The sequence below is a fragment of the Moschus berezovskii genome, chromosome 17 (assembly GCF_049115385.1).
Source record: "Moschus berezovskii isolate FMDL1 chromosome 17, NW_MosBer_1.0, whole genome shotgun sequence".
NCBI classification, from domain to species: domain Eukaryota; kingdom Metazoa; phylum Chordata; class Mammalia; order Artiodactyla; family Moschidae; genus Moschus; species Moschus berezovskii.
The window spans coordinates 57,033,559-57,060,604 of NC_142476.1; the positions used below are offsets into that span (position 1 = coordinate 57,033,559).

Consider the following 27,046-nt stretch of genomic DNA (forward strand, 5'->3'; position numbering starts at 1 on the left):
GAACTGAACTGAACAGAATATATACCTACCTACCTACATACATACATATATATATATATGTAGTTATTATTATCTCTATATGGAGATTACCATGTGACTCAGTGGTGAAGAATCCAACTGCAGTGGAAGAGATGTGAACTCAGTCCCTGGGTCCGGAAGATCCCCTGGGGAAGGAAATGGCCATCCACTTCAGTATTCTTGCCTGGGAAATCTCATGGACAGAGGAACCTGCTGGGCTATAGTCCATGGGGTCACTAAAGAGTTGGACGTGACTTAGTGACTAAACAACAACAATCTCTATATTTAATATAGACACATATACCTATCTATATTTCTCTGGTTGGTCTTTTATTTACCCACTTTTTTTTCTTTCTCTTGTCAAGAATCCTGGGGTCCAAGGACCTAATGTCATAGTGTCTTAAATGGAATAACAGTAAAGAAAAAAAGAAGAGAATTAAAATCCAATGCACCTATTAATAGTATAAGGAGTGCAGTGTTTGCTTGGTGAAAATATCTGGAGTTTACAGTATAGAAAGTTTCCTAATAACCAAGATGCAGGGGTGCATCTGGGGACCCCTGACTGAGCTTTTCCTGGGGAGTGAGGGCAGAAAGTGAGGGTGCCTTTCCTGTCTGCTTGGACACTCCTCCCAGAGTCCCCTGAGCCACAGCAAGCACTCTGAGATTGAGGGATCTGTCTTAGGGCCAGCATTGCCTGACCCCCAATCTCTCACACACTGTTCCTCTTCTCATCACAGAATAAATCTTTCACGTGTACTTTGTTCATGCCTTTTGAAGAGTTTGAAAAACTGCTAACTAGTAGTGATGTGCTGGACTTCTTCCAGAAGTACTTTCCGGATTCCATCCCTCTAATTGGAAAGTAAGTTTCAAGATGTCCAATTGTGCCTTTTGCTCTCTTGTTTGAGGTTTTCAAAATTCAGATAAAGGCTAATGCACCTTATTTCAGCTTTTGTTAAAAATGACCTGTAATACAGTGACCTGGACAGGAAACCTGCCTGTGTGCAAAGTCACTTCCATCATGTCCGACTCTGCGACCCCATAGACTATAGCCCACCAGGCTCCTCTGTCCACAGGGTTTCTCCAGGCAAGAATACTGGAGTGGGTTGCTATGCCCTCCTCCAGGGGATCTTCCCGATCGTGCAGTGACCTGGATGGGAAACCTAGATTACAGCAAAAGTCCAAGAGGATCTTGTTCAAACGGGAATTCTGAAAAAACCCAGGCCAGGCCGGTTTCTCTGGGAAAGACAAGCCACCAGTGTCCCTGGGCCTTTCATGCTCCCTGTGCAGGTGCTCAGGCCCATAGGTCTTGGTGTGCCACGGAGCTTGGCTGTGCTTCCTCCTGCTGGTGGGAACACAAATCTATGTGATGGCACCTTCAAGTCCACCAGTTGCTAGCTTTCCTATGTCTCATACCCTTCACAGTAAAATGCTGATGATAGTTGTACCTGCCCCAAAGGGTTGTTGTGCAGAGGAAAGGGAATAATGCCTATAAACCATTCAGCACAGGGCCAGGCATGTATGAAGTTTTTCCAAACTGATGGCTGATTGTACCAGCCGTCTGGTTTGCGAGTCTTAGCTCCTCTGGCCCACTTCAACATCACCACATGGACCTTGTCATTTGGTGTCACTCAGTACCTCTCTCCCCTGTCCCTCTGTCCTAGAACCTAACTCACATTCCACCTCCAGTGACATCTTCATGAAGGCTGCACAATGCTGCAGAAAGACCAAGGTTTTAACACTACTCTTGTCCCTGACTTCCTTAGGTCTCCGATTTTTCATCACTAAAATAGACATCAAGATGTCTTACTTTTAGGGCAATTTTGAAAATTAAATGAGTTAATTATGTAAAAGGGATAGCCCACTGACTAATCATAGAAGATCTTTTTTAAAATTGTCAGTTCTCATCCTTTGCTGCATATCAATTCAATTGCTATGTTGGTTTCTCCTTCTCTGGTGTTGAAGGGAAATCTCTGCATGCCAAAATTTAGCACTTAGATACTTTTGGAACTTGTTCTGTGGCTATTTCTTGCCTCTCTCACTAGATGTAAGATCATCTATTGTATGTACACAGGATTCCCAGATGGCTCAGTGGTAAAGAATCCACCTACCAGTGTAGGAGATGCCGGAGACATGGGTTCAGTCACTGGGCCGGGAAGATCCCCTGGAGGAGGAAATGGCAACCCACTCCAGTATTCTTGCCTGGAAAATTCCACAGACTGAAGAGTCTGGCAGGCTACAGTCCATAGAGTCACAAAGAGTCAGACATGACTGAGCAAGTACACATGATAAATGTATATAGTACTTCTCTGCCTATAGCGCCCACAAAACCTCTGTAGATGCTTGAGCGATACTAGCTTGATTCCAATTGTTCATTTCCAGATACACATAGACTCACTTAACTTAATTTTGGTTTGTTGGGTGTTAATAAAATACACAACTGCATCTCAATTTTTTCCAAGGAAACCTGAAATATACCAATGTAGCTGAAAATTGTGTGATTTATGTGATAGATAATGAAATTTTCCTGACATATAACACAGGCATATTTCAAATTATTCAAATTCAGCTACTCTTGTTCTTTCTGGATGTGATTAGCGTTTCAAATTAAGAATGTGAATAGAACAGTGGAATTTGGGAACTAGAAGAAACTTCAGCTCTCCCTCTCTTGTTTTCTTTCTGGCATTCTCATGCATTCTTCAATGAAATATTATGTTGACAAAGCCAGTAAATCTGAAAGAATTATGCAGTATTTAATACCCAGCTTAACATTTTTATATTTTGATTGTTTTCTTCTGAAGGCAAGCCCTGGTAAAAGATTTCTTTCTGTTGCCCGCCCAGTCTATGATATCCGTTAAGTGCTCTTCTTTTCACTTTAAATCACATTGTTTGTTGATGGGAGATGCTGCCCATGCCATAGTGCCCTTTTTTGGGCAAGGAATGAATGCGGTAAGTTCTTTTTCAGTAGGTAAGTCCCTCGAATTTTTCTGGGCCCATCTCAACTAAAAAAGCTTAAAGAAAAAAGAAAAGGTTAAAACTATCCCCACATAATCTCTGAGAAAACAATCAATTCAACAACCCCACCAGCTATTTAACTAGATTGATCTCTATGTACAGTCAATTCTTGGATTATTTGATCCAGACATTTAATGTATAAAAAAGCATAAAGCATAGGACAGTTTTCTATTCAGTTAGAAAATGTATTGATAACTTGAAATTTAGGAACTTGACTGACAGAAATTCAAGGCTTAATTCTTTAAAGTATTTATTTCTTTGGCTGTGCCAGGTCTTAGTTGTGAAATGCGAATTCTTAGTCACGGCATGTGAGATCTAGTTCCCTGACCAGGGATCGAATCTACGCCCCTTACGTTGGGAGCATGGAGTCTTAGCCACTGGAACATCAGGAAGTCTCCACGACTTCATTTTTAAAGTATATTTTTTCTTGAGATTATAATGTTAGTATCAAAAAAGAAAAATATCCCAGGGACATCCCTGATGGTCCAGTGGTTAAGACTCCACCTTCCAATGTAGGGGGCATGGGCTTGATCCCTGGTCCAAGAACTAAGGTCCCACAAGCCATGGGGTACAGCCAAAAATTAAAAAAGAAGAAAGAAAAATATCCCAAATTATCTTTTCTTTCCCCTTCTGCTTTTTCATTCCACAGGAAAGGAAAACACAATTAATAGAGTTAAATAGAATGATAAAACAGACTAGACGTTGAATACTACTGCTTCCATGGAAATTTTACCTTTTTGGCTAGAATAATATATCAGAAAAGGAATACTATTCAAATATTGAATGTTAATTTTAAGGAATTCTAAAATAATTGTCTAGACAAACAATTATTTTATGTGCATGTGTGTTTGATTACTAATATTATAGTTTTATAACCATATTGCTTTGGTTTATGGAATATATTCCAAGAATAAATAACTTGGGGGTATAATCAATTATATTTTCATCTAATTAGTGGTAAATATTTTGTTTTACAAAGCATAATGGGAGGTAGGATTAAGTTAGTAGAGTAGGAGGACCCTGAGCTTACTTCCTCCCTTGGGCAGTGACTGCCATTGAGTCAAGGAGAAGTCCTGGCTGCACCTGGACCTGGCTTTAGTCCCTCTGAAACCAGTCCTGTCTCTCACCAAGGAGGTGGTTGCCAGCACACCCTAAGGGAAAGTGTGGCTCATGCTCACTTCAGATATGCTCTCCCACCAAAGCCACTAGGCACATGCAGACTGAATAGGACATCACAGAACATACGTTCAAGACCAGGACAGGTACCTTTCACATAATCTCATAGAGATGGTGAAAGCTGGAGAAGACCCTTGAGAGGCCCTGGGCCAGCAAGGAGATCCAACCAGCCAATTCTAAAGAAAATCAACTCTGAATATTCATTGGAAGGACTGATGCTGAAGTTCCAATACTTTGGCCACCTGATGTGAAGAATTGACTCATTGGAAAAGACCCTGATTCTGGGACAGATTGAGGGCAGGAGGAGAAGTGGGCGACAGAGGATGAGATGATTGGATGGCATCATCAACTCAATAGACATGAGTTTGAGCAAACTCCGGGAGATGTGAAGGACAGGGAAGCCTGGTGTGCTACAGTCCATGGGGTTGCAAAGAGTGAGACGTGACTGAACAACAAGAGAAAGTTAAACAAAATTGTAGGAAACAATCAACAAATGGAAAATGCAACCTACTGAATGGGAAACCTTAATCAAATCCAAAAAGAACAAAATTAGCTATGTTTGAATAACTTGTTCTTTGCAAATGTAATGTCTGATAAGGGGTTGATATCCAAAAATACATTAAACTCACATAACTCAATGTCAAGGAAACAAACAACCGGATCTCAAAAATGGGCGGAAGAACTGAATAGGAATTTTTCCAGAGATGACATACAGATAGTCAACAGGCATATGAAAAAATGTTCAACATCACTATTCAATAGGGAAATGCAAATCAAAACCACCATGAGGTATGACCTCATATTTGCTAGAATGGCTATCATTAAAAAGACACGACAAACATGTGTGTCAAGGATATAAAGCAAAGGGAATTCTAGTACCCTGTTTGTGGGAATGTAAATTGGTGCAACCACTATGGCAAACAGTACCTGAACTGTCACATGATCCAGTAATTCCACTCATGGTATATATCCAAAGAAAATGAAAATGCTACTTCGAAAAGATATATGCACCCCATGTTCATAGCAGCATTATTTACAGTAGCCAACATGCGGAAACAACCTACGTGTCCATTAACAAATGAATGGATAAAAAAGTAGTGGTATGTATTTATGATGGAGTATTACTCAACCATAAGAAACAACGAAATTTTGCCATTTGCAACAACATGGATGAACCTGTATAGTACTATGGTTAGTGAAATAAGTCAGACAAAGAAAGACAAATTCTGTTTGTTTTCATTTATATGTGGAATCTAAAATATAAAGCAAATAGGTGAATACAACAAAACAGAAACAGACACACAGATACAGAGAACAAACTAGTAACTAGTGGTTACCAGTGGGTAGAAGGGGAGGGGGAGAGGCAAGAAAGGAAAAGGGGATTATGAGGTACAAACTGTAATATACACTACATAGTATATAGCCTATATTTTATAACTTTGTATGGAGTATAATCTATAAAAATATCAAATCACTAAGTTGTATATCTGAAACAAAATATTGTAAGTCAGGTATACTCCAATTTTTTTTAAATTAAAAAACACATCAATTTTAGCAGTGGATCCATGTGTGGATTCTGGCATTAGAACTCCTTTGTTCAAAGCCTGGCTTCATGATTTATTGGAATATGTTCTCATGCAACTAATTTTACTCCTTATCTGCAAAATTCAGATTTTTTTATTTTTAATACTTTTTGCTTTATTATTTTTTGTTTGTTTAAACAATTTTTTTGGGGGGGGGTAATAATTGCTTTACAGTGTTGTGGTAGTCAACACAAATCATCCATAATTACATATACATCCCTTTCTTCTTGAGCCTCCCTCCCCCCAAAATTCAGATTTTAATAGGACCTATCTCATAGGAATTCTCCAGAAATAAATGAATTAATTAAAGAATTTAAGAGTATTATCTCATCACTATATGATATCTCTTATCTCTATATTCCTATAGCATTAACAGCCCATATAATCAACAAATTTATTTGCCTCTGGTATAATATTGATATGTGTAATTGATATAGAAATATTTTATTTCTTAACCTTTACATATTTATATATGATCTTAAAACCATAGTTTGATTTCCTAGAATGCAGGAAACATAGCTTTCTATTTTCTTCTCCCTATTGCACTTAGCAGAATACCTTACTAATTTTGTGGATTTGTTGATTAGAAATTTGCTTTAATTTTGACTTATGGGAAATGAGTTCACATGAGAGTTCTATGCTGTCATTAAATTGCTCTAAATGTGAATCTTAAATCCCTAAATAGTTTAAATATTATTCTAATGCTCATGGTAGAACAATATAATTATTTTTGCTTCTTTAAGAAGCAACAGAATTGTCAAAATTACAAGTTAATCTAAAATCTTTATATTCTAAATTTACATCTATATCTACATATACTACCACACAATTGCACTCATCTCACATGCTAGCAAAGTAATGCTCAAAATCCTCCAAGTCAGGCTTCAATCGTACATGAACCATGAACTTCCAGCTGGATTCAGAAAAGGCAGAGGAACCAAAGATCAAATTGCCAACATCCATTGGATCATTGAAAAAGCAAGAGAGTTCCAGAAAAACATCTACTTCTGCCAAAGCCTTTGACTGTGGGTCATAACAAACTGTGGAAAATTCTTAAAGAGATGGGAATACCAGACCACCTGACCTGCCTCTTGACAAAACTTTATGCAGGTCAAGAAGCAAGAGTTAGAACTGGATATGGAACAACATGGTTCCAAATCGGGGAAGGAGTAGTCAAGGCTGTATATTGTCACCCTGCTTATTTAACTTATATGCGGAGTACACTATGAGAAATGCTGGGCTGAATGAAGCACAAGTTGGAATCAAGATTGCCGGGAGAAATATCAGTAACCTCATATATGCAGATGACACCACACTTATGGCAGAAAGCGAAGAAGAAGTAAAGAGCCTCTTGATGAAAGAGAAAGAGGAGAGTGAAAAAGTTGGCTTAAAGCTCAACATTCAGAAAACTAAGATCATGGCATCCAGTCCCATCACTTCATGGCAAATAGATGGGGAAACAGTGAGAGACTTTATTTTTTTGGACTCCAAAATCACTGCAGATAGTGACTGCAGCCATGATTTTAAAAGACACTTGCTCCTTGGGAGAAAAGCTATGACCAACATAGACAGCTTTTTTAAAAGCAGAGACATTACTTTACCAACAAAGGTCCGTCTAGCCAAAGCTATGATTTTTCTAGTAGTCATGTATGGATGTGAGAGTTGTACTATAAAGAAAGCTGAGTGCTGAAGAATTGATGCTTTTGAACTGTGGTGTTGGAGAAGACTCCTGAGAGTCCCTTGGACTGCAAGGAGATCCAACCAGTCCATCCTAAAGGAAATCAGTCCTGAATATTCATTAGAAGGACTGATGCTGAAGCTGAAGTTCCAATACTTTGGCCACCCGAGGCGAAGAACTGACTCATTGGAAAAGACCCTGATGCTGGGAAAGATTGAAGGAAGGAGGAGAAGGGGACGACAGAGGATGAGATGTTTGGATGGCATCACCGACTTGATGGACGTGAGTTTAGTAAGCTCCAAGTGTTGGTGATGAACAGGGAAGCCTGGCGTGCTGCAGTCCATGGGGTTACAAAGAGTCAGACATGACTAAGAGACTGAACTCAACTGAACTGAACTGATATATATAAATTAATAAACTGGACAAAGACAAAACCATCAAACTTGCAGTTAATGTCATTTTTAATCAGAATTCAGTACCAAGTGTGACTATTCAGCTGTTACATACTGGTTTAGGGTACAAATATCCTGTGAGTTATACCACCAATGAAAAGTCTATTCAAAATTGCTAAAAGAAGTATTTATTATTTCCAGTTTATTTCCCCCCCCTTTTTTTTTCTTGTTTTAGGGCTTTGAAGACTGCTTGGTATTTGATGAATTAATGGATAAATTCAATAATGACTTTAGTAAGTAAAATTCCTCAGTGGGACATAGATTAGTCTCGCTGATTAATTATATACCTGTTTCTGATCCTGGAAGATTTCAAATCATGAATTAGATTTCCTAATCAGAATTATAACTTTTTCTTTTAACACTCTGTGCCACTGTTTTTGCTCATTGCAGATAAGAAACACCCAGAGAGGAAAAGACAGTTTCTTTTAAGTTTTTACATGGAGGTCTGTACCAATAAAAAAAGTTCGGAGTACCAAAGTTTGGTGAAGGTATACTCCTTTCTGGCCTTCCCTGATGGCTCGGATGGCAAAAAAATCCACCTGCAATGCAGGAGACCCTGGTTTGATCCCTGGGTCAAGAAGATCCTGGAGAAGGGAATGGCTACTCCAGTATTCTTGCCTGGAGAACTCCATGGACAGAGGAGCCTGGCGAGGCTACAGTCCATGGGGTCAGACACAACTGAAACTACTTAGCATGCACACATACCCCTTTATCTCCCTCTCAGTGTAGTTAACACCCGTGCCTAAACTCCCTACAGCTTGCCCTCAGAACACCTTTGGAAACTCCAGTATTTTCTTGTTTTTTGCTTTGTCAAAGTTTGCATATAATAACTTCCATTTGCCTTTTGATTAAAATGAATTCCACAAATAATTTTAGAAGTATTGAAGTTTTAAATTTTTATATATAACTCTGAAAATAAGTTAAAAGTACATAATTTTCATCTGTAAAAGAAATTGAAAACAATAGAACTGGATAACTTTTACTGCTTCTCAGCTCCACATGCTCTCAAAAGTCACCTCTGAAATTAAGCCTGTGGCATATAAGATACACTTAGAGAACCAGTTTTGAATCTACACCCAGATTCCAGCCTTTTTTCTTTTAATTTCTTTTTTTATTAAAGGATCACTGTTTTACAGAATTCTGTTGTTTTCTGTCAAACCTCAACATGAATCAGCCATAGGTATACATATATCCCCTCCTTTTTGAACCTCCCTCCCATCTCCCACCCTATGCCACCCTCTCGATTGATAGAGAGCCCCTGTTTGAGTTTCCTGAGCCATACAGCAAATTCCCATTGGCTGTCTATTTTATATATGGTAATGTAAGTTTCCATGTTACTCTTTCCATACATCTCACCCTCTCCTTCCCTCTCCCCATGTCCATAAGTCTATTCTCTAGGTCTGTTTCTCCACTGCTGTCCTGTTAATAAATTCTTTATGACTATTTCTCTAGATTCTGTATATATGTTAGAATATGATATTTATTTCTCTTTCTAACTCACTTCACTCTGTATAATAGGTTCTAGGTTCATCAACCACATCAGAACTGACTCAAATGTGTTCCTTTTTATGGCTGAGTAATACCCCATTGGGTAGATGTACCACAACTTCTTGATCCATTCATCTGTCAATGGACGTTTAGGTTGCTTCCATGTTCTGGCTATTGTAAATAGTGCTACAATGAACAATGGGATATATGTGTATTTTCCTATTTTGATTTCCTCAGGATATATGCCTAGGAGTGGGATTGCTGGATCATATGGTGGTTTTATCCTAGTTTTTAAGGAATCTCCATACTGTCTTCCGTAGTGGCTGTATCAATTTACATTCCCACCAACAGTGAAAAAGCATTCCCTTTTCTCCACACCCTCTCCAGCATTTATTGTTTGTAGACTTTTTGATAATGGTTATTCTGACCAGAGTGAGGTGATATCTCATTGTAGTTTTGATTTGCATTTCTCTAACAGTAAGCGATGTTGAGCATCTTTTCATGTGTTTGTTAGCCATCTATATGTCTTCTTTGGAAAAATGTCTGCTTAGGTCTTTCTCCCACTTTTTGATTGGGTTGTTCGTTTTTCTGGCGTTGAGTTGTATGAGCTGCTTGTATATTTTGGAAATTAATCCTTTGTCAGTTGTTTCATCTGCTATTTATTATTTTCTCCCATTCAGAGGGTTGTCTTTTCACCTTGTTTTTTGTTTCCTTTGCTTTGCAAAAGCCTTGAAGTTTAATTAGGTCCCACTTGTTTGCTTTTGTTTTTATTTCCGCTACTCTAGGAGGTGGGTCATAGAGGATCTTGCTTTGATTTATGTCATCGAGTGTTTTGCCTATGTTTTCCTCTAAGAGTTTTATTGTTTCTGGTCTTACATTTAGGTCTTTAATCCATTTTGAGTTTATCTTTGTGTTTGGTGTTCAGTTCAGTTCAGTTGCTCAGTCGTGTCCGACTCTCCGCGACCCCATGAATCATAGCACGCCAGGCCTCCCTGTCCATCACCAGCTCCCGGAGTACACTCAAACTCATATCCATCGAGTTGGTGATGCCATCCAGCCATCTCATTCTCTGTCGTCCCCTTCTCCTCCCGCCCTCAATCCCTCCCAGCATCAGACTCTTTTCCAGTGAGTCAACTTGTTACATGAGGTGGCCAAAGTATTGGAGTTTCAGCTTTAGCATCAGTCCTTCCAATGAACACCCAGGATTGATCTCCTTTAGAATGGACTGGTTGGATCTCCCTGCAGTCCAAGGGATCTCAAGAGTCTTCTCCAACACCACAGTTCAAAAGCATCAATTCTTCGATGATCAGCTTTCTTCACAGTCCAACTCTCACATCCATACATGACCACTGGAAAAACCATAGCCTTGACTAGACGGACCTTGGTTGGCAAAGTAATGTCTCTGCTTTTTAATATGCTATCTAGGTTGGTCATAACTTTCCTTCCAAGGAGTAAGCATCTTAGGAAGTGTTCTAATTTCATTCTTTTACATGTAGCTGTCCTGTTTCCCAGAACCATTTATTGAAGAACCTGTCTTTGCACCATTGTATATTCTTGCCTCCTTTGTCAAAAATAAGGTACCCATAGGTGCATGGGTTTATTTCTTGCCTTTCTGTCTTGTTCCGTTGGTCTATATTTCTGTTTTTGTGCCAGTACCATACTGTCTTGATGATGGTAGCTTTGCAGTATAATCTGAAATCAGAAAGGCTGATTCCTCCAGGTCCATTCTTCTTTCTCAAGATTGCTTTGGCTACTTGGGGTCTTTTGTGTTTCCATATGAATTTTGAAATATTTGGTTCTAATTCTGTGATAAATGCATTTGGTAATTTCATAGGGATCACATTGAATATGTAGATTGCATTTGGAAATATAGTCATTTTCACAATATTGATTCTTCCTACCAAGGAACACGGAATATCTGTCCATCTGTTTATATTGTCTTTGATTTCTTTCATTCATGTCTTATAATTTTCTGTGTACAGTTCTTTTGTCTCCTTAGGTAAATTTATTCCTAGATATTTAATTCTTTAAGTTGCAGTGGTGAATGGGGTTGATTCCTTAATTTCTCTTTCTGATTTTTCATTGTTAGTATATAGAAACACAAATGATTTCTGTGTATTGATTTTGTATCCTGCAACTTTGCTAAATTCACTGATGAGCTCTAGTAATTTTCGGATCCTATCTTTAGGGCTTTCTATGTACAGTATCATGTCATCTGCAAACAGTGAGAGCTTTACTTCTTCTTTTCCAATCTGAATTCCTTTTATTTCTTTTTCTTCTCTGATGGCTGTAGCTAGGACTTCCAGAACTATGTTGAATAATAGCAGTGAAAGTGGACACCCTTGTCTTGTTCCTGATCTTAGGGGGAATGCTTTCAGTTTTTCACCATTGAGAATAATTTTTGCTGTAGATTTATCATATATGGCCTTTACTGTGTTGAGGTAGATTCCTTCTATGCCCATTTTTTTGAGAAGTTTTAATCAGAAATGGGTGCTGAACTTTGTCAAGGTATTTTTTCTGCATCTATTGAGATTATCATATAGTTTTCATCTTTCAATTTGTTAACATGGTTTACCACAATGATTGATTTGCATATATTGAAGAATCCTTGCATCCCTGGAATAAACCCAACTTGATCATGGTGTATGAACTTTTTGATTTGTTGCCGAATCCTGTTTGCTAAAATTTTGTTGAGGATTTTTTAATCTATGTTCATCAGTGATACTGGCCTGTAGTTTTCTTTTTGTGTTGTCTTTCTCTGGTTTTGGTATCAGGGTGATGGTGACCTCGTGGAATGAGTTTGGAAGTGTTCCTTCCTCTGCAATTTTTTGAAAGAGTTTTAAAAGGATAGGCATTAGTTCTTTTCTAAATGTTTGATAGAATTCTCCCATGGAGCCATCTGGTCCTGGGCCTTGGTTCTTTGGGAAATTTTTGATCACAGCTTCCATTTCAGTGCTTGTAATTGGGTTGCTCATAATTTCTATTTCTTCCTGGTTCAGTCTTGGAAGATTGAACTTTTCTAAGAATCTGTCCATTTCTTCCAGGTTATCCATTTTATTGCCATATAGTTGTTCATAATAGTCTCTTATAATCCTTTGTATTTCTGCACTGTCTGTTATAACCTCTCCCTTTTCATTTCCAATTTTGTTGATTTGATTCTTCTCTCTTTTTTTCTTGATGAGTCTGGCTAAAGGCTTGTCAATTTTGTTTATCTTCTTAAAGAACCAGATTTTACTTTTATTAATTTTTACTATCTTTTCTTTCATTCCTTTTTCATTTATTTCTTCTCGAATCTTTATGATTTCTTTCCTTCTACTACTTTTGGGGGTTTTTTGTTCTTTTTCCAGTTGTTTTAGGTGTAAAGTTAGGTTGTCTATTCAATGTTTTTCTTGTTTCTTGAGGTAGGATTGTATTGCTATAACCTTCCCTCTTAGAACTGCTTTTGGTGCATCCTATAGATTTGGAGTTGTGTTTTCATTGTCATTTGTTTCTAGAAATTTTTTGATTTCCCCTTTGATTTCTTCAGTAACCTGTTGGGTATTTAGAAACGTGTTGCTTAATTTCTATGTGTTTATGTTTCTTACAGTTTTTTTCTTGTGATTGATATCTCATCTCATAGCATTGTAGTCAGAGAAGATGCTTGATACGACTTCAATTTTCTTAAATTTACTGAGGTTTGATTTGTGACCCAAGATGTGGTCTATCCTGGAGAATATTCCATGTGCACTTAAGAAGAAGGTATAGCCTTCTGCATTTGAATGGAATATCCTAAAGATATCAATGAGATACATCTCATCTAATGTATCATTTAAGACTTGTGTTTCCTTATTAATTTTCTGATTTGTTGGTTTGTCCATTGGTGTGAGTGGGGTGTTAGTCTCCTGCTAGTATTGTGTTACTATCAATTTCTCTTTTATGTCTGTTGCTGCTGCTGCTGCTGCTAAGTCACTTTAGTCGTGTCCAACTCTGTGTGACCCCATAGACAGAAGCCCACCAGGTAGTGTTTGTCTTATGTATTGAGGTGCTCCTATGTTGGGTGCATAGATATTTACAATCATGTCTTTATCCTGGATTGATTCCCTGATCATTATATAGTGTCCTTCCTTATCTCTTGTAATCTTCCTTATTTTAAGGTCTATTTTGTCTGATATGAGGACTGCTACTCCAGGTTTCTTTTGTTTCCCTTTTGCATGGAGTATATTTTTCCATCCTTTCACTTTTAGTCTATACGTGATTTTAGGTCTGAAGTGAGTTTCTTGTAGACAGCATATATATTGGTCTTGTTTTTGTATCCATTCAGCCAATCTGTGTCTTTTGGTTGAAGCATTTAATCCATTTACATTTAAAGTAATTATTGATATATATGTTCCTATTGCCATTTTCTTAATTGTTTTGGGTTTATTTTGTAGATCTTTTTTCTTCTCTTGTATTTCTTGACTATATAAGTCTCTTTAACATTGTTGTATAGCTGGTTTGTTGGTACTGAATTCTCTTAACTTTTGCTTGTCTGGAAATCTTTTTATTTCTTGATCAATTCTGAATAAGATCCTTGCTGGGTACTGTAATCTTGGTTGTAGATTTTTCCCTTTCAATACTTTAAATATATCCTGCCATTCCCTTCTGGCCTGCAGAGTGTCTCCTGAAAGATCAGCTGTTAAGTGTATGGGGTTTCCCTTGTAAGTTACTTGTTGCTTCTCCTATGTTGCTTTTAATATACATTCTTTGTGTTTAGTCTTATTGGTTTGATTAGTATGTGTCTGGGGTGTTTCTCCTCAGGTTTATCCTGAATAAACACTTTGTGCCTCTTGGACTTGATTGACTATTTCCTTTGCCATGTTGGGGAAATTTTCAACTATAATCTCTTAAAAATTTTTCTCATACTCTTTCTTTATCTCTTCTTCTTCTGGGACCCCTGTAATTTAAATGTTGGTGTGTTTGATATTATCCCCGAGGTCTCTGAGATTATCCTCAGGTCTCTTCATTCTTTTTACTTTATTCTCTTCAGAAGTTATTTCCACCATTTTATCTTCCAACTTACTGATTCATTCTTCTGCTTCAGATATTCTGCTATTGATTCCTTCCAGAGTATTTTTAACTTATGTAATTGTGTTGTTTGTCTCTGTATATTTATTCTTTAATTCTTCTAGGTCTTTGTTAATTGATTCTTGCATTTTCTCCATTTTGTTTTCAAGGTTTTTGATCATCTTTACTTTCATTATTCTGAATTCTTTTCCAGGTAGTTTGCCTATTTCCTCTTCATTTATTTGGACTTCTATGTTTCTGGATTGTTCCTTCATTTGTATAGTATTTATTTGCCTTTTTCATTATCTTTTTTAAAGTATTGTGTTTGAGGTCTCCTTTTCCCAGGTTTCAAGGTTGAATTCTTTCTTCCTTTTGGTTTCTGTCTTCCTAAGGTTGGTCCAATGGTTTGCATAAACTTTGTATAGGGTGAGATTCGTGCTGAGTTTTTCTTGTTTGTTTGTTTGTTTTTCCTCTGATTGGCAAGGCTGAGTGGGGTGGTAATCCTGTGTGCTAATGATTGGGTGTGTACTTTGTTGTTTAGCTGAGGCGTCCTGCACAGGGTGCTACTGGTGGTTGGGTGATCCTGGGTAGTGTATTACAGTGGTTTCCTTTATGTGAGTTCTCACTATTCGATACTCCCTATGGTTAGTTCTCTGGTAGTCTAGAGTCTTGAAGTCAGTGCTCCCACTCCAAAGGCTCAACGCTTGATCTCTGGTCAGGAATAAAGGTTCCACAAGTGCTTTGTTATGGCATTAAGTGAGATTTAAAAAAATATCTGAAAATGAGAAACCAAAGATGAACCCCAGACAAATGGCAGTTACAAAATCAGGCAAATAATAATTAAAATAATAGAATATACACATATACACATACACCCATAAGCAAAGTCAAAACAGTCCAACAAAAATAGAGTAGATTGACCCAGTGAACAAAGGAAATAAAAAATTATATCTACAAGAACAAAACTAACTAAAGCACAAACTGGAAAACAAAACTAAGGCAAGGTGCCAATTGGGGAATAAAGCAATAAAAATAAAACATGTTGAGAGGAAAGGAAAGAAAGAATAGATATGCAAAGTTAGACAGAGGTAGATAAAGAAGATTTATATACATTAAAGATTAACTGCAAGGGGAAAAGAACAGTAGAAAAAGCAAACAAAGGAACAAATGTAGAAAAATAATAATAGATTTAAAAAATTAAAAAGACAAGAAAAGAAAAAAAAGGGGGGTGGGGGAACTCCACAGAACTGCAAAAGCCCAATGTAGAGGCAAAGGTTTATAACAACAATAGAAAATGTGACTGAGAAAAAGAAAAAAAAAGCTCAAAAGCTTAATTAGATTTCATAGTGTCAATTAAATTGACAACTACAACAGAAAGGCGGCACGGGGCGGGGGAGGGTTGGGAGGCGGGGAGGAAAAATGAAGAAAAAAGATCCAAAAGAATCTAGACAACAAGTCAAAACATAAGAATAATAAATGTTTTTCTTGCATCACTCCTATCAGAGTCCTTTCCCTCACTGGGAGTCACAGTCCACCTCACCTCCCTAGGATGCCCTCCAACACTGTGTTGATCTCTGGACCTGCTGTGGGGGCAGCTCAGATTCTAATCTGGTCCTGCTCCTATGTGTTCTTCCCTCCAATGTCCACAGCTATCAGAACTAGTGCATTTTCTTTTGTGGGCACTCTCAATGACCTTTTGTATATTCTGTAGACACAGAGTCTGTCTAATTGATTGTGTGGATTTAATCTGTAGCTTGTACAGCTGGTGGGAAGGTTTTGGGTCTTCTTCCTTAGTCACACTGCCCCTGGGTTTCAACTGTGGTTTTATTTCCACCTCTGCATGTGGGTCATCCACTGGGGTTTGCTCCTGAGGCTTCCCTGGAGGACTTGGGTCTGCCCCAGTGAGGGCCAGGTGTGCAGGTGGTACATCTGCTTGAGTCGCAGGGGTTCTGGGAGCACCAGGTACTCAGGGGAGTTAGCGGCTAGGGCAGCAGGAAATATAGTGCTCTAGAAGGGTATGGCAACCAGTATTGGCCAATACACTCCAATATTGCCTGAAGAACCCTGCTCCCGGACAGAGAAGCCTGGCAGGCCGCAGTCTACAGGGTTGCAAAGACTCAGACACAACCGAAGTGACCCTGCGCCCATAAATGCAAGACTTTATTTGCCTGTGGCAGCTCTGCCCCAGTGAGAGTTGAGTGTGAAGGTGGTGCAGCTGTTTAGCTTGTGGGGACCCTGGCAGCATCAAGTGTGCGGGAACATGGACTGCCTCCGCCATAGGAGTTATGGCCCTAACAGTCTTGTTTCGAGCCCCTAGTAGCTGACGACCAGTAGGCCTCTTTGGCCAGTCTTTCTCTATAGTTCTGTCCATTCAGGCACTTAGAGGGCTCCCTTGCCTGGGTTCCTTCTCTGCTGTTTCATGCATCAGGCACATAGAGGGGCCCCGGTGGCTGGGATCCTACTCTGTAGATCAGCGGCACATCAGTCACTTAAAGGCGCACCCTGGGTGGGGTCCTGCTCTGTAGTTCAGCGCGTCAGGCATTTGAGGGGCCAGCCTCTCTATTGTTCAGCTGCGGATGCTGGCATGTGGAGAGAGAGGCTGTGGTGATGGCTCCACCCCTTACGTGTGACTCAGCAGTGTTGCCTTGCTTCCATGGCTGCCTGGCTTTCCTCTACAGGCGTTTCCACCACAGTCTCCTCCCTCATATCCCTTCGATCCGTCTTTCCACAGTCAACAGCAGCCCTCACCCTGGGACTGGTCCACAATCCCTAAACTTCAGCTCTCAGCCACTGTGCTTTGCAGGAGACCTGTGTCCCTCTCCGGGTATGTAAGGCTGCAGCAAGGACTGTCTGATGCTCATTCCATTTAGGCTGCCACAGATCAGCTGTTTCACTCTCAGCCTTAAATGTTTCTCCTTTGACTCAGACAATTGCCCCAATGTGGGGATTGGACCCCTGCTTCAGTTCCCCCACCCACTGAGGGCAGGTCCAGTCCTACAAACACTACTGTTTTTTTCCCCTAGTTCCTTCATCCTACCAAGTCTTGCGTGATTCTATATATTTTTTTCCTCTGGTCAGGTACTCCTGTCCTCTCTCAGCTGGTGTTCTGCATGCACTTCTGTCTGAGGGTGCATTCCTGATGTATCCGTGGAGAGAGCTGTACTCCATGTCCACCTACTCCTCTGCCTTCTTGTTTTCTCCAGATTCCAGTCTTGACTTGTCAACTTATTAGCCCTGTGACCTTGAACAAGTCACTTTATCTTTTTAAAGTCTCATTTTTTTTCCATCAATAAAGTAGGGATAATACCAACTTCAGAAAGCTGTGAAGGTTAAATCAATGACTTGTGTAAAGCATTTTTTTTTTTTTTCTAAAGCCTGATTCACAGATACAAGCTATCTCTCAAGAAAAAAAAAAGTTAAAAAAAAAAGGCTGGAATAAACCTCAGAGTAAAAAAGTTTTAAGTGTTATAGGGTGTCAGTGGACACTATGGTATCTGAATCTGAAAAGATTATGGATTCTAGGGTTCATTTCTTCTGGATTTCATACTTTCTTTCCCAGTTATTTCATTCAGATGCTCAGGATCCAGAGGTATATTGTTTCCTCCCTTCTTAGCCCTTGTATGACTGGTTAGCATGTAATGACAATGGTGGAGATAGACTGAGAGCTTATAAAGCAGAACATACTGTCAATACTGGTTTTAGTTATAAGAGATAGATAAAACTAATTATCACAATAATAACTAACATCACTGAACATGTAATATGTGTTGGGGATCTTGCAATGTTTTTTTAATGTATTATCTCATGAAAAACAAAGGGCATAGGTACTATTCTTGTGCCTTGTTTACAACTGAGGAAATTTAAGCTTAGAGTTTACAACTTAGGAAATTTAAGCTTAAGAAACTTACCCAAAGCCAAGTAGCTAGAAAGTGATGAAGCTGGGACTTGTACTCATGTGCACTCTCAAACTTTAGAAATGGCTTTCCAAAATGGGAGTTGTTTGGCCCTGTGAAGTTATATTAATCATTACTTTATCAAATATTTATTCAGTATTTACCATATACCAGTTTAAGTTTTCAAACATGAGTAAAACATGGGGCCTTCCTCTGGGAGATAAGAGAATAATGGAGGAGCTGATGTTTAAGCTAACAAGGTAGGCTGAGTTGAGTGTTAGTTGCTCAGTCATGTCTGACTTTTTGTGACCCCACAACTGTAGCCCTCCAGGCTCCTCTGTCCATGGGATTTCCCAGGTAAGAATACTGAAGCAGATAGCCATTCTCTTTGCCAGGGGATCTTCCTGACTCAGGGATCAATCCCAGGTCTCCTGCATTGCAGGCAGATTCTTTACTGTCTGAGCAACCAGAGAAGCCCAAAGAGAAGACTGTTTCTGCCTGGTTTAGAATCAGGGACATTTCACATGTGAGGTGAATGTGATAACCACTACACTACAGAAACAGGTGACTTAGGTTCAAATGAAACAAATTTACATGGGGTAGCAAGGAAGAACAAAACGGAGAGTAGCAACATCTAAGGATTTGGAATCACTTTAAAGTCATTTACATGAACTGCTTTCCATTTGTGAAGTAACAAAGAATGATTTACCAATTTAGTATATTTCATAGTCTTTATCATAAGCTTTATTAAACTATAGGTGATGGGAAATGTCCATGTGTTATTGCTCAGTATTCATAGATTGTTGGTCATACAGCTTTGTTGTCCATAGCTGTATAAGGTTAGAGAGAACACTGGTAGAGAATACACCATTTAATTTGAACTTATAGAGTTCAGTCCATTTTTTTATAGACTGTTTTGGGAAAGATATCTTATTTAACTTGGATTCTAGGTATGTGTCTTCCAGAATTCTCAAGATTTAGAATTCCAGATGACCATGCAATTTCAGACCTATCCATGTACAATTACATAGAGGTAAGTGAGAAGGTTTTGTTCTTTTCAATAAGATCATGCATTCTAATAAACATTCTTTAATTTTTCTTTGTTCCAGCCCCATCTCATGCATGCTGTGTAAGAATAAGTGCCAAAAGAAAACAACACACACAGAGCATTCCTTTTTACATGGTTGGGATATGAAGGCAGAGACAGTGATAATGACCCACACACAACATCTTCATCTGTATTTCAGGGACATTTAGGAGGTAACAAAAATGAAAAAGTGTCTGGTCATTCATAAGCTCAAGCCTTAGACATTTAGTAGAGTTAGTAATATACTGTTTTAATGAAAAAATATTTTTGATATGAGTTAATATATTTGGAAAATTTAAGAGACACTGAATGACCTTTCCATTCTTAACATTATAAGCTGTGAACTTAAAGTAGCATTAAATAGTCTTTGGGGGTTTTTGTACTGAAAGAAGTATGTAACACCAAAGAAATTCACAGTCAATAGATTAATACTCAGAAGAAAACCACAATTCTCTTTTGAGTCAGTCACATGAAAACTCACAGTAAATGATTATGGTTATAGTTTTTCAATCAAATGAAAAAAATTTACAAGATAAATTTTTAGAAAGAGTGTAGCTGTTTTCCATCTCTCCTGAAGACAGAAATAAATAAAGTAGACTTCAACTTGAGCAGAATTTTTTCATATGTGGTGAAGGTAAGCTTCTGTAAGCTTCTGGAATTCTCATTGAGATATCTTGCCTTGTCTTGAAAACAAGATATTTATAAGATTTATCCTGAATATGGAATAAACCTAGAGGCATAGCTTTAAACAGATCTCTTCTTGCCAAGATAATGTTGCAAACTGACCAGGAAATAACAGAAATTAATCACACCTTTGGGCTCACAGACAACTCACATGTTCATGCAAACACTTGCTGAAATAGAATTGACCCTCGAGCAAAATAGAGTTCTAACAGGTTTTGCATAATTGCTGTACCTTTTCAAGTTACTGTCCTGTGACACTGACTGAAAAGAAAATGACTGAAATGGATAGGAAGCAAGAATTTATTTGACTACTTTGAGTCTGGCTTTGTGGTGTTGGGAATGAAGAGTGATAATAAGTTGTAGTAAACAATGAAAGTTACTTTTTAAAAGATATTCTTTGAGACTCCTTACATTATTACAGATGCGAGCACACGTCAACTCAAGGTGGTTCATCTTCCAAAAGAACATAGAGAGATTTCTTCATGCTATTATGCCATCTACCTTTATTCCTCTTTATACCATGGTAAGGTCTGGATTTAAGACTTTTCCTCATTTTAATCTTCTGTTTAGTCATTATAGAATACTTAAGAATACTTTTTAAACTTTTACAGGTCACCTTTTCCAGAATAAGATACCATGAAGCAGTGTTGCATTGGTACTGGCAGAAAAAGGTGGGGACAAGTTACATTTACTTGTAACTTGATATGTTGAAGTTCACAGTGTTATGGTTATGTACTTCAGACAAATACAGAAATAATGAAAGAGACACCAAGTGTTTGCCTTCCGATAAAAAATGTCCTGGCTACACGGGTGACAGAATGCCTAATGAACAAAATTACAAAGAAGAGGCAACTCTTGAAAAGAAGAAATTCAAAAAAGAAACTGATGCTAATATTTCCAAACTTTTTACTTTATTTTAGCAGCATGACCTTTTACTATTATTTAGCAGTTGACGTTCTTCATGCAATACTCCTATGGGTTTAATTTATAAAATTGGGCAAAATCCTTTAGGAATGACTGGTTTGAATATTCTTTGGAAAACCTGTTGCTGAAGCTGAAGCTCCAATACTTTGGCTACCTGATGTGGAAAACTGACTTATTAGAAAAGACCCTGATGCTGGAAAAGATTGAGGATAGGAGGAGAGGAGGGTGACAGAGGGTGAGATGATTGGATGGCATCATTGACTCAATGGACTTCAGTTTGAGCAAACTCTTGGAGGTAGTGAAGGACAGAGAAGCCTGGTGTGATGCAGTCCATGGGGTTGCAAAGAGTCAGGCAAAACTTAGCAACTGAACAACAAGTAAAAATGATTCTATTTCTGAAGAAAACAAAACCAGTAATACAAAATTATATTTGTTCTTTGAGAAAAACATCTAAGTATTGTAGTGATTGTCAGTGACATAAGATGGGAATGTAATGAGATTCCTTCCAATGCTGAGATGTCTATGATTTTAACGTTAAAGAATTGGACAAGGTCAAATCACTTATAAAACACAATCTGATTCCAATGTAATGCTATATATACCACATTAATTTTGGGCAGTCGGCTCACAGATGCCATATATGGAGATTCAGATTCCTGATATTCCACTGTGGAAATGTTACAACTTCATTCACTAAATAAATAGTTCTATTTAGTACGTAGACACTGAGCTAGGCATGGTGATGAACATGAGGCAGCCCCTACCCTTTGTTTAGCTCCTAGACTAGTACAGGAAATGGACACCTGCAGTGGAGAGGCACTGCCCTGGAGAAGAATGGTCATAGACTCGGGGAAGGAGGGTGGAGGTTGAAAAAACCTCTCAGACATTCAGAGTGGCAAGTATTCGGTGGAGCTGGAAGAAGCTCATTTGTGTCAGAATGACAAGAGAAGGAGCTGGAATAGCAAGTAGGACCCGAAACATCATGAGTATTATGGAAGACAAAGGAGACTTGAAGTCTCAGGTGTGGATTTTAGAAAGATTACTTCGCTGTATAGAAACTAGATTGAAATGAATCAAGATTTATTTATACAGAGATGAATAAAGTAAGGTCCCTGCCCTCAAAAAGCTAAAAGTCCAAAGGGGAAAGAGATAGCAATAGGCAGTTAAATGTAGGACCATGGGTGTAATGTCAGAGGCCAGGATGATACGGGAATGCACACAACCCAGGCTGGACTCCTCGGCTTGTATGGTTGATAGACTGTAGACGGTGAAGGTGCCTAAATCTTTGAATGTGCCATCTTCCAAGTCACAGAGGTTCACTGGACCCATCGCTCTTCTTAGGGACACTTTGTGCAGGGTCTGAGCAGTGACTGAATCACTTGTGGCTTCTTCCAAGACAGAGTTCATAGTTCTTTTTTTTTCGACTGGATTTCTTTGTGGCTGGACAAAGACTGAATGCTAAGAATTCTTTATACAGAACATGTGGATTCAGGAATTTCTGGGAAGAGAAAGGAGAGAGAGAGGAAGGCAGGAAGCTTCAAATTACCAGCCATCGCAGGACTTTACCTAGTGGTCATGCAATGAAATCTATTTCACATTGAAGAGCAAATAAGAAAGTAAGCAATGTTGTTTAAGAATGAAGTCTATTTTCAAGATTTTAATCTCTTAACAAATAAAAGGAAAGTTCTTACTCTTTTTACAGGTGATAAATAGAGGCCTTTTTCTCTTTGGAATGCTGATAGCTGTCAGTGGTACCTACCTACTTATGCGCTACAAATCACCGAGACCCCTGGACTACTTGAGAAGACCATTAGAGTGGGTCATTTACTTCCAGAATACAGGACAGGTTTCCCTGTAAATTCCTTGGAGTCACTAGAATGAACTCCCAATGTCATTAGCAAGTGATGAAAAGATCCTGAAGTAGCAAATATTTGATTTCTCTGTAACCAAAACAGGAACAAAATCATGTTTTCATTATCATTTCATTCACTAATGGAAGATATTTATCAGCTTATAATCAAATTCAATGTAGAATTTCTCTGCAAGTTTATTGTAATTATTGAAAAAATAACCTATCACTTTCAGTTGTAAAATGCAGTTTTCCCACAGCACTATTGTTAGGTCAGATCATTCTAAATATAAAAGCAAATGACTAAAATCTCTTTCACTTCTCAAAAAGTAAGGCCCTAGAGACCTCAGGAAGTCACAATCATAATTTTCTTTAAAGGACTTGATAGAAATCATGATAGGATTGACTTAACACCTGGGACTTAAAGTCACAATTTGCCTAGTGGATTAATAATAATTGTACTTTTCATCACTTGGATGAAACTTACTCAAACACAGGGCTCAGATTTTCTTGCTAAAACTAGAAGTATAAATAAATAAAGGGGGCTTCCTCAAGAGTTCAAAATGAATCAGTGTTATTTCCCAGTCTTCAAGTGTCAGTATTACCTTCTGAGGATTTTTTAAATTTATTTTTTAATTAAAAATATTTTGTGGTAAAAGTCATAATATAAAATATACTATTTTAACCATATTTAAGGCTATTAAAACCATACTAAGTGAAGGATAGGAAGAGTCTTATTTATAAATTAAATATCTATATACATAAAGGTGGAAAGGAAACAGTTTCATAGAAAGATGAAGCCATGTTTATTTCATTTCAGAAGCAACTATTAACATTCTTAAACTATATGCTGCAAAACCAGGGATAAACTTGATGTTTAAGAGTTCATTTAGGCTCCTGAACTTCTCCCCAGCCAGCCACACGGGAGGGAGGCAGAGATGGCATATGAGATTGCCAAGGCTCAGGTCGCCCAGCCTGGCAACGACACGATCTTCAGGAAGATCATTCACAAGGAAATCCCAGCCAAAATCATTTATGAGGATGACCAGTGTCTTGCTTTCCATGATATTTCCCCTCAAACACCAACACATTTTCTGGCGATACCCAAGAAACATATATCCCAGATTTCTGCTGCAGAAGATGATGATGAAAGTCTTCTTGGGCATTGGATGATTGTTGGCAAGAAATGTGCTGCTGATCTGGGCCTGAAGAAGGGTTATTGAATGGTGGTGAATGAAGGTTCAGATGGGGGCCAGTCTGTCTATCATGTTCATCTCCATGTTCTTGGAGGTTGGCAGATGAACTGGCCTCCTGGTTAAGTGTGGATAATTTTGCCTTCTCTATGCAGTGATCAGGTTTGCAAGTTCCAATATGCTAAACAATTTTTTGGGGGGCCTGTGTATGGAGATATTACAAAAATAATTTTAAAAACCCATACATAATAAAAGACATTGTTGCATGGCCTGAAAAAAAAAAATTCATTTAGAACACTAGATTGTGAATCAGAAAAGCAAAGCTCTGGTCCAAGATTCAATATAAACTAAACGTGTGACATTGGACTTATTTTTAATATCTCTGAGCCTCTGTATTATTTCTAAATCATTGGATGTACTTCGTTAAATGCATTAAATATCTTACAGGAAATCATTATTCTTCCAAATCATGCTATTTTATATTTCTTTTGAGAATGTCAGTAATTTTTTACAGAAATACTAAAGTTTCAGAATCACTGATAATTAAAACAAGGCCTGGAAAAGTTTTTTTTTTTCCTCCTAAAATCGCCACTGAATACCTTCAAACTGTATTACTCAATTTTAAAGAAATGTATGAAATCAGACAACTTAAATTTTTATGTGGAGAACTTCTGTCTTTTCTAGATTATATAGACATGCTCATTTGCACTGACAGAATTTGTTTTTGTTGTTATAAAGGTTGTCATAACTTAGAGTATTAACTTAAACATGATTTAGAAATACAGGAATAAAGAACAATTCGGAGAAAACAAAAAATAAATCTGTTTCTTCAAAAGGCAAAAAAGTTCATTTAGTGAATACTTTTTTTTTGGTTCTTCCTTCTTCAGTAGGCCAATTAAATCATTTAGCAGTCTTTCAAGTGTGATTAATTATGAAGATGCAACACCAGTAGAATAGTCATGTAAGAAATAAAAATTTAGGAAATAAAATGATTCACTTACTTTCCTACGTTGTCAAAGAAATCCTTGAGTCCTAACAATCCATGTTTAGTCTAAATAATGACTCATGAAAAAATGGCCTCTTCAGTAGCTCTGACCACTATTTATGCAGTGGATTTATTGAAAAGCAATGAAGATTAAATAACACATTTCATGAATACAGTTCTACACTTACTTTCATTCTCCTTCAAATGTAACTTTGTTTGGTTTTTGCTGGAACTTTTTTCCTAAATCTAGAATTCTTGGAAAATTATGAGGAGTCACTGGGAGGAGAGGCTATTCCTACCATGTTCATATTTGAAATGAAATAGATGGAGACATCTATCTTCCATCAATACCAGCTTCACCATGTACATCTGCTGCTAATGTATGATTACCGATAAATCTTGATCACCTTGAAATTCATCATTTGTGTGTGTGCGTGTTGCTTTTAACCATCTGAGCCACCAGCAAAGCCCTTGTGTGTTACAATGGTATCTTCTAGAGCTTGCTCAGCAACAATTTGTCTGAAGCTCCTCTTTAGCATGTTACACATAGGGCAACAGTCTTTGGTTTCACATAAAATTAAGGAATTGATTCTCTTTTTCATCGTAGAATTGTCTCTTGGATAAATTTGATTGAGCAAACATTTGACATGACACTAAATAAGACCCAACACTACAGAAAATTCGAGATTTTCCAGCTATTTCACACGTGTGTATGAAACAAAGTCATTTTAACTGCCAATGATTTCTTTCTTTTTTTTTGAGAAATACATTATGTGTTTTGGAAAATTCAGTCATTGAAAAATATGCATTTGAAGTGAAAATTTCTGACATGTTAGAAGTTGATGGTGCCTGATACACACCTTGTGCCACAAGTGATTATCCATTGTATAAAGCAACCACTGAATTAAAAGAATCTGTCTTGCTCAATTACTCCCTGAGGTCAAAGAGTCCAAGAGCAATTCAGACTTCCTTCTGAATCACAAAAATTCTGTTAATATTGCATAGAATGGGGAATTCCAAAATGGTCTTTATAATGATAGTCTAAATGGTGTCTGATTTAAGGCCCATCTTTCATTACTGTTATTCAATCCAGTAAAGGTTGAACTTGGATTCCATCAACCATTGACCTATTGGTTCTGTCACTGTCACCCACTGATAATGATTCATCATTAATGATGATAAAAATGATGGAAGAAGAGTTAAAAGTCACATTGTCCCTGTCTTTCTGTGACATTACAATGGAAATTAAACGTATTTCTGTCCCAACTGTAGATAGGTCTTTAGCCGGTGTCTGGCATCTCAGCAGTTAGAAATAAAAGAGCTGCAAGGGGGCTCTTTAAAACTGGGCAGGGAGAAAATAAAGTTGAATATTAAGTAAAAGTTTGGCCCTTAATCTGGATTGACATTTAGGAAAATTGGATTAATTTAATTTGGGTTGTTCTTTTTTACTTATTAGCTGATGTGGAGTTAGGTGGTAATGCTCAGTTCAGTCGCTCAGTCGTGTCCGACTCTTTGCGACCCCATGAATCACAGCACGCCAGGCCTCCCTGTCCATCACCATCTCCCGGAGTTCACTCAAACTCATGTCCATCAAGTCGGTGATGCCATCCAGCCATCTCATTCTCTGTCATGTGGTAATGCTCAGTCTACTTAATTAAGCCTGGAATTTAATGTCTTTTATTTATTATAATTCTTATTAACTTTACTACATAAGTTTCTTTCAATGCCATATAATATCCATAGATTCAAATTGCATGAACCTTCCATGAAGGCAGCTAGATGTGTTTCTTTAAGGCATTTTGAACATTAATTCATTCCACAAATATTCAATGAGCCCTTAAGAGGTAAGGCAACTTGTGCTACGATCTGGGGATATTGTGGGAAGCAGAGACAGACAAAGCCCTTTCTAGCAGAGTTTCAGCTTGGTGTACTTACTAATGTCCCTTTAATTAGGTTAAGAGTTTTTTTCCTTGTATCAAGATTACATATCAGTTGGTAAAAA

At 37.9% G+C, this 27,046-nt stretch overlaps 2 protein-coding genes and 1 pseudogene across 5 annotated transcripts in view; 2 read left to right on the top strand and 1 right to left on the bottom strand.

The window, feature by feature from the left end:
- KMO (kynurenine 3-monooxygenase) overlaps window positions 1-23,422 on the top strand; it is a 51,797-nt gene extending 28,375 nt beyond the window's left edge. Inside the window, exons 9-15 of one of the 4 annotated variants that reach the window (XM_055419704.2) lie at window positions 756-877; window positions 2,817-2,964; window positions 8,095-8,152; window positions 19,273-19,355; window positions 20,515-20,616; window positions 20,705-20,764; window positions 22,720-23,422. In XM_055419704.2, the coding sequence (XP_055275679.1) occupies window positions 756-877; window positions 2,817-2,964; window positions 8,095-8,152; window positions 19,273-19,355; window positions 20,515-20,616; window positions 20,705-20,764; window positions 22,720-22,875 (729 nt within the window). In that variant the 3' untranslated portion in view covers window positions 22,876-23,422. Of the gene's footprint in view, window positions 1-755; window positions 878-2,816; window positions 2,965-8,094; window positions 8,153-8,309; window positions 19,583-20,514; window positions 20,617-20,704; window positions 20,765-22,719 lie in introns of those variants that run through there. The other 3 variants (XR_008685107.2, XR_016039633.1, XM_055419705.2) reach the window with 3 other exon arrangements.
- A 382-nt stretch (window positions 23,423-23,804) lies between these two features.
- On the top strand, window positions 23,805-25,462 carry LOC148775166 (adenosine 5'-monophosphoramidase HINT1 pseudogene; annotated as a pseudogene).
- Window positions 25,463-25,615: 153 nt separating this feature from the next.
- The window catches only part of OPN3 (opsin 3), a 43,527-nt gene continuing 42,096 nt past the window's right edge, over window positions 25,616-27,046 (bottom strand). The window contains 1 exon segment of the mRNA XM_088844928.1: window positions 25,616-26,438. Within this exon segment, the coding sequence (XP_088701054.1) occupies window positions 26,129-26,438 (310 nt within the window). The 3' untranslated portion in view covers window positions 25,616-26,128.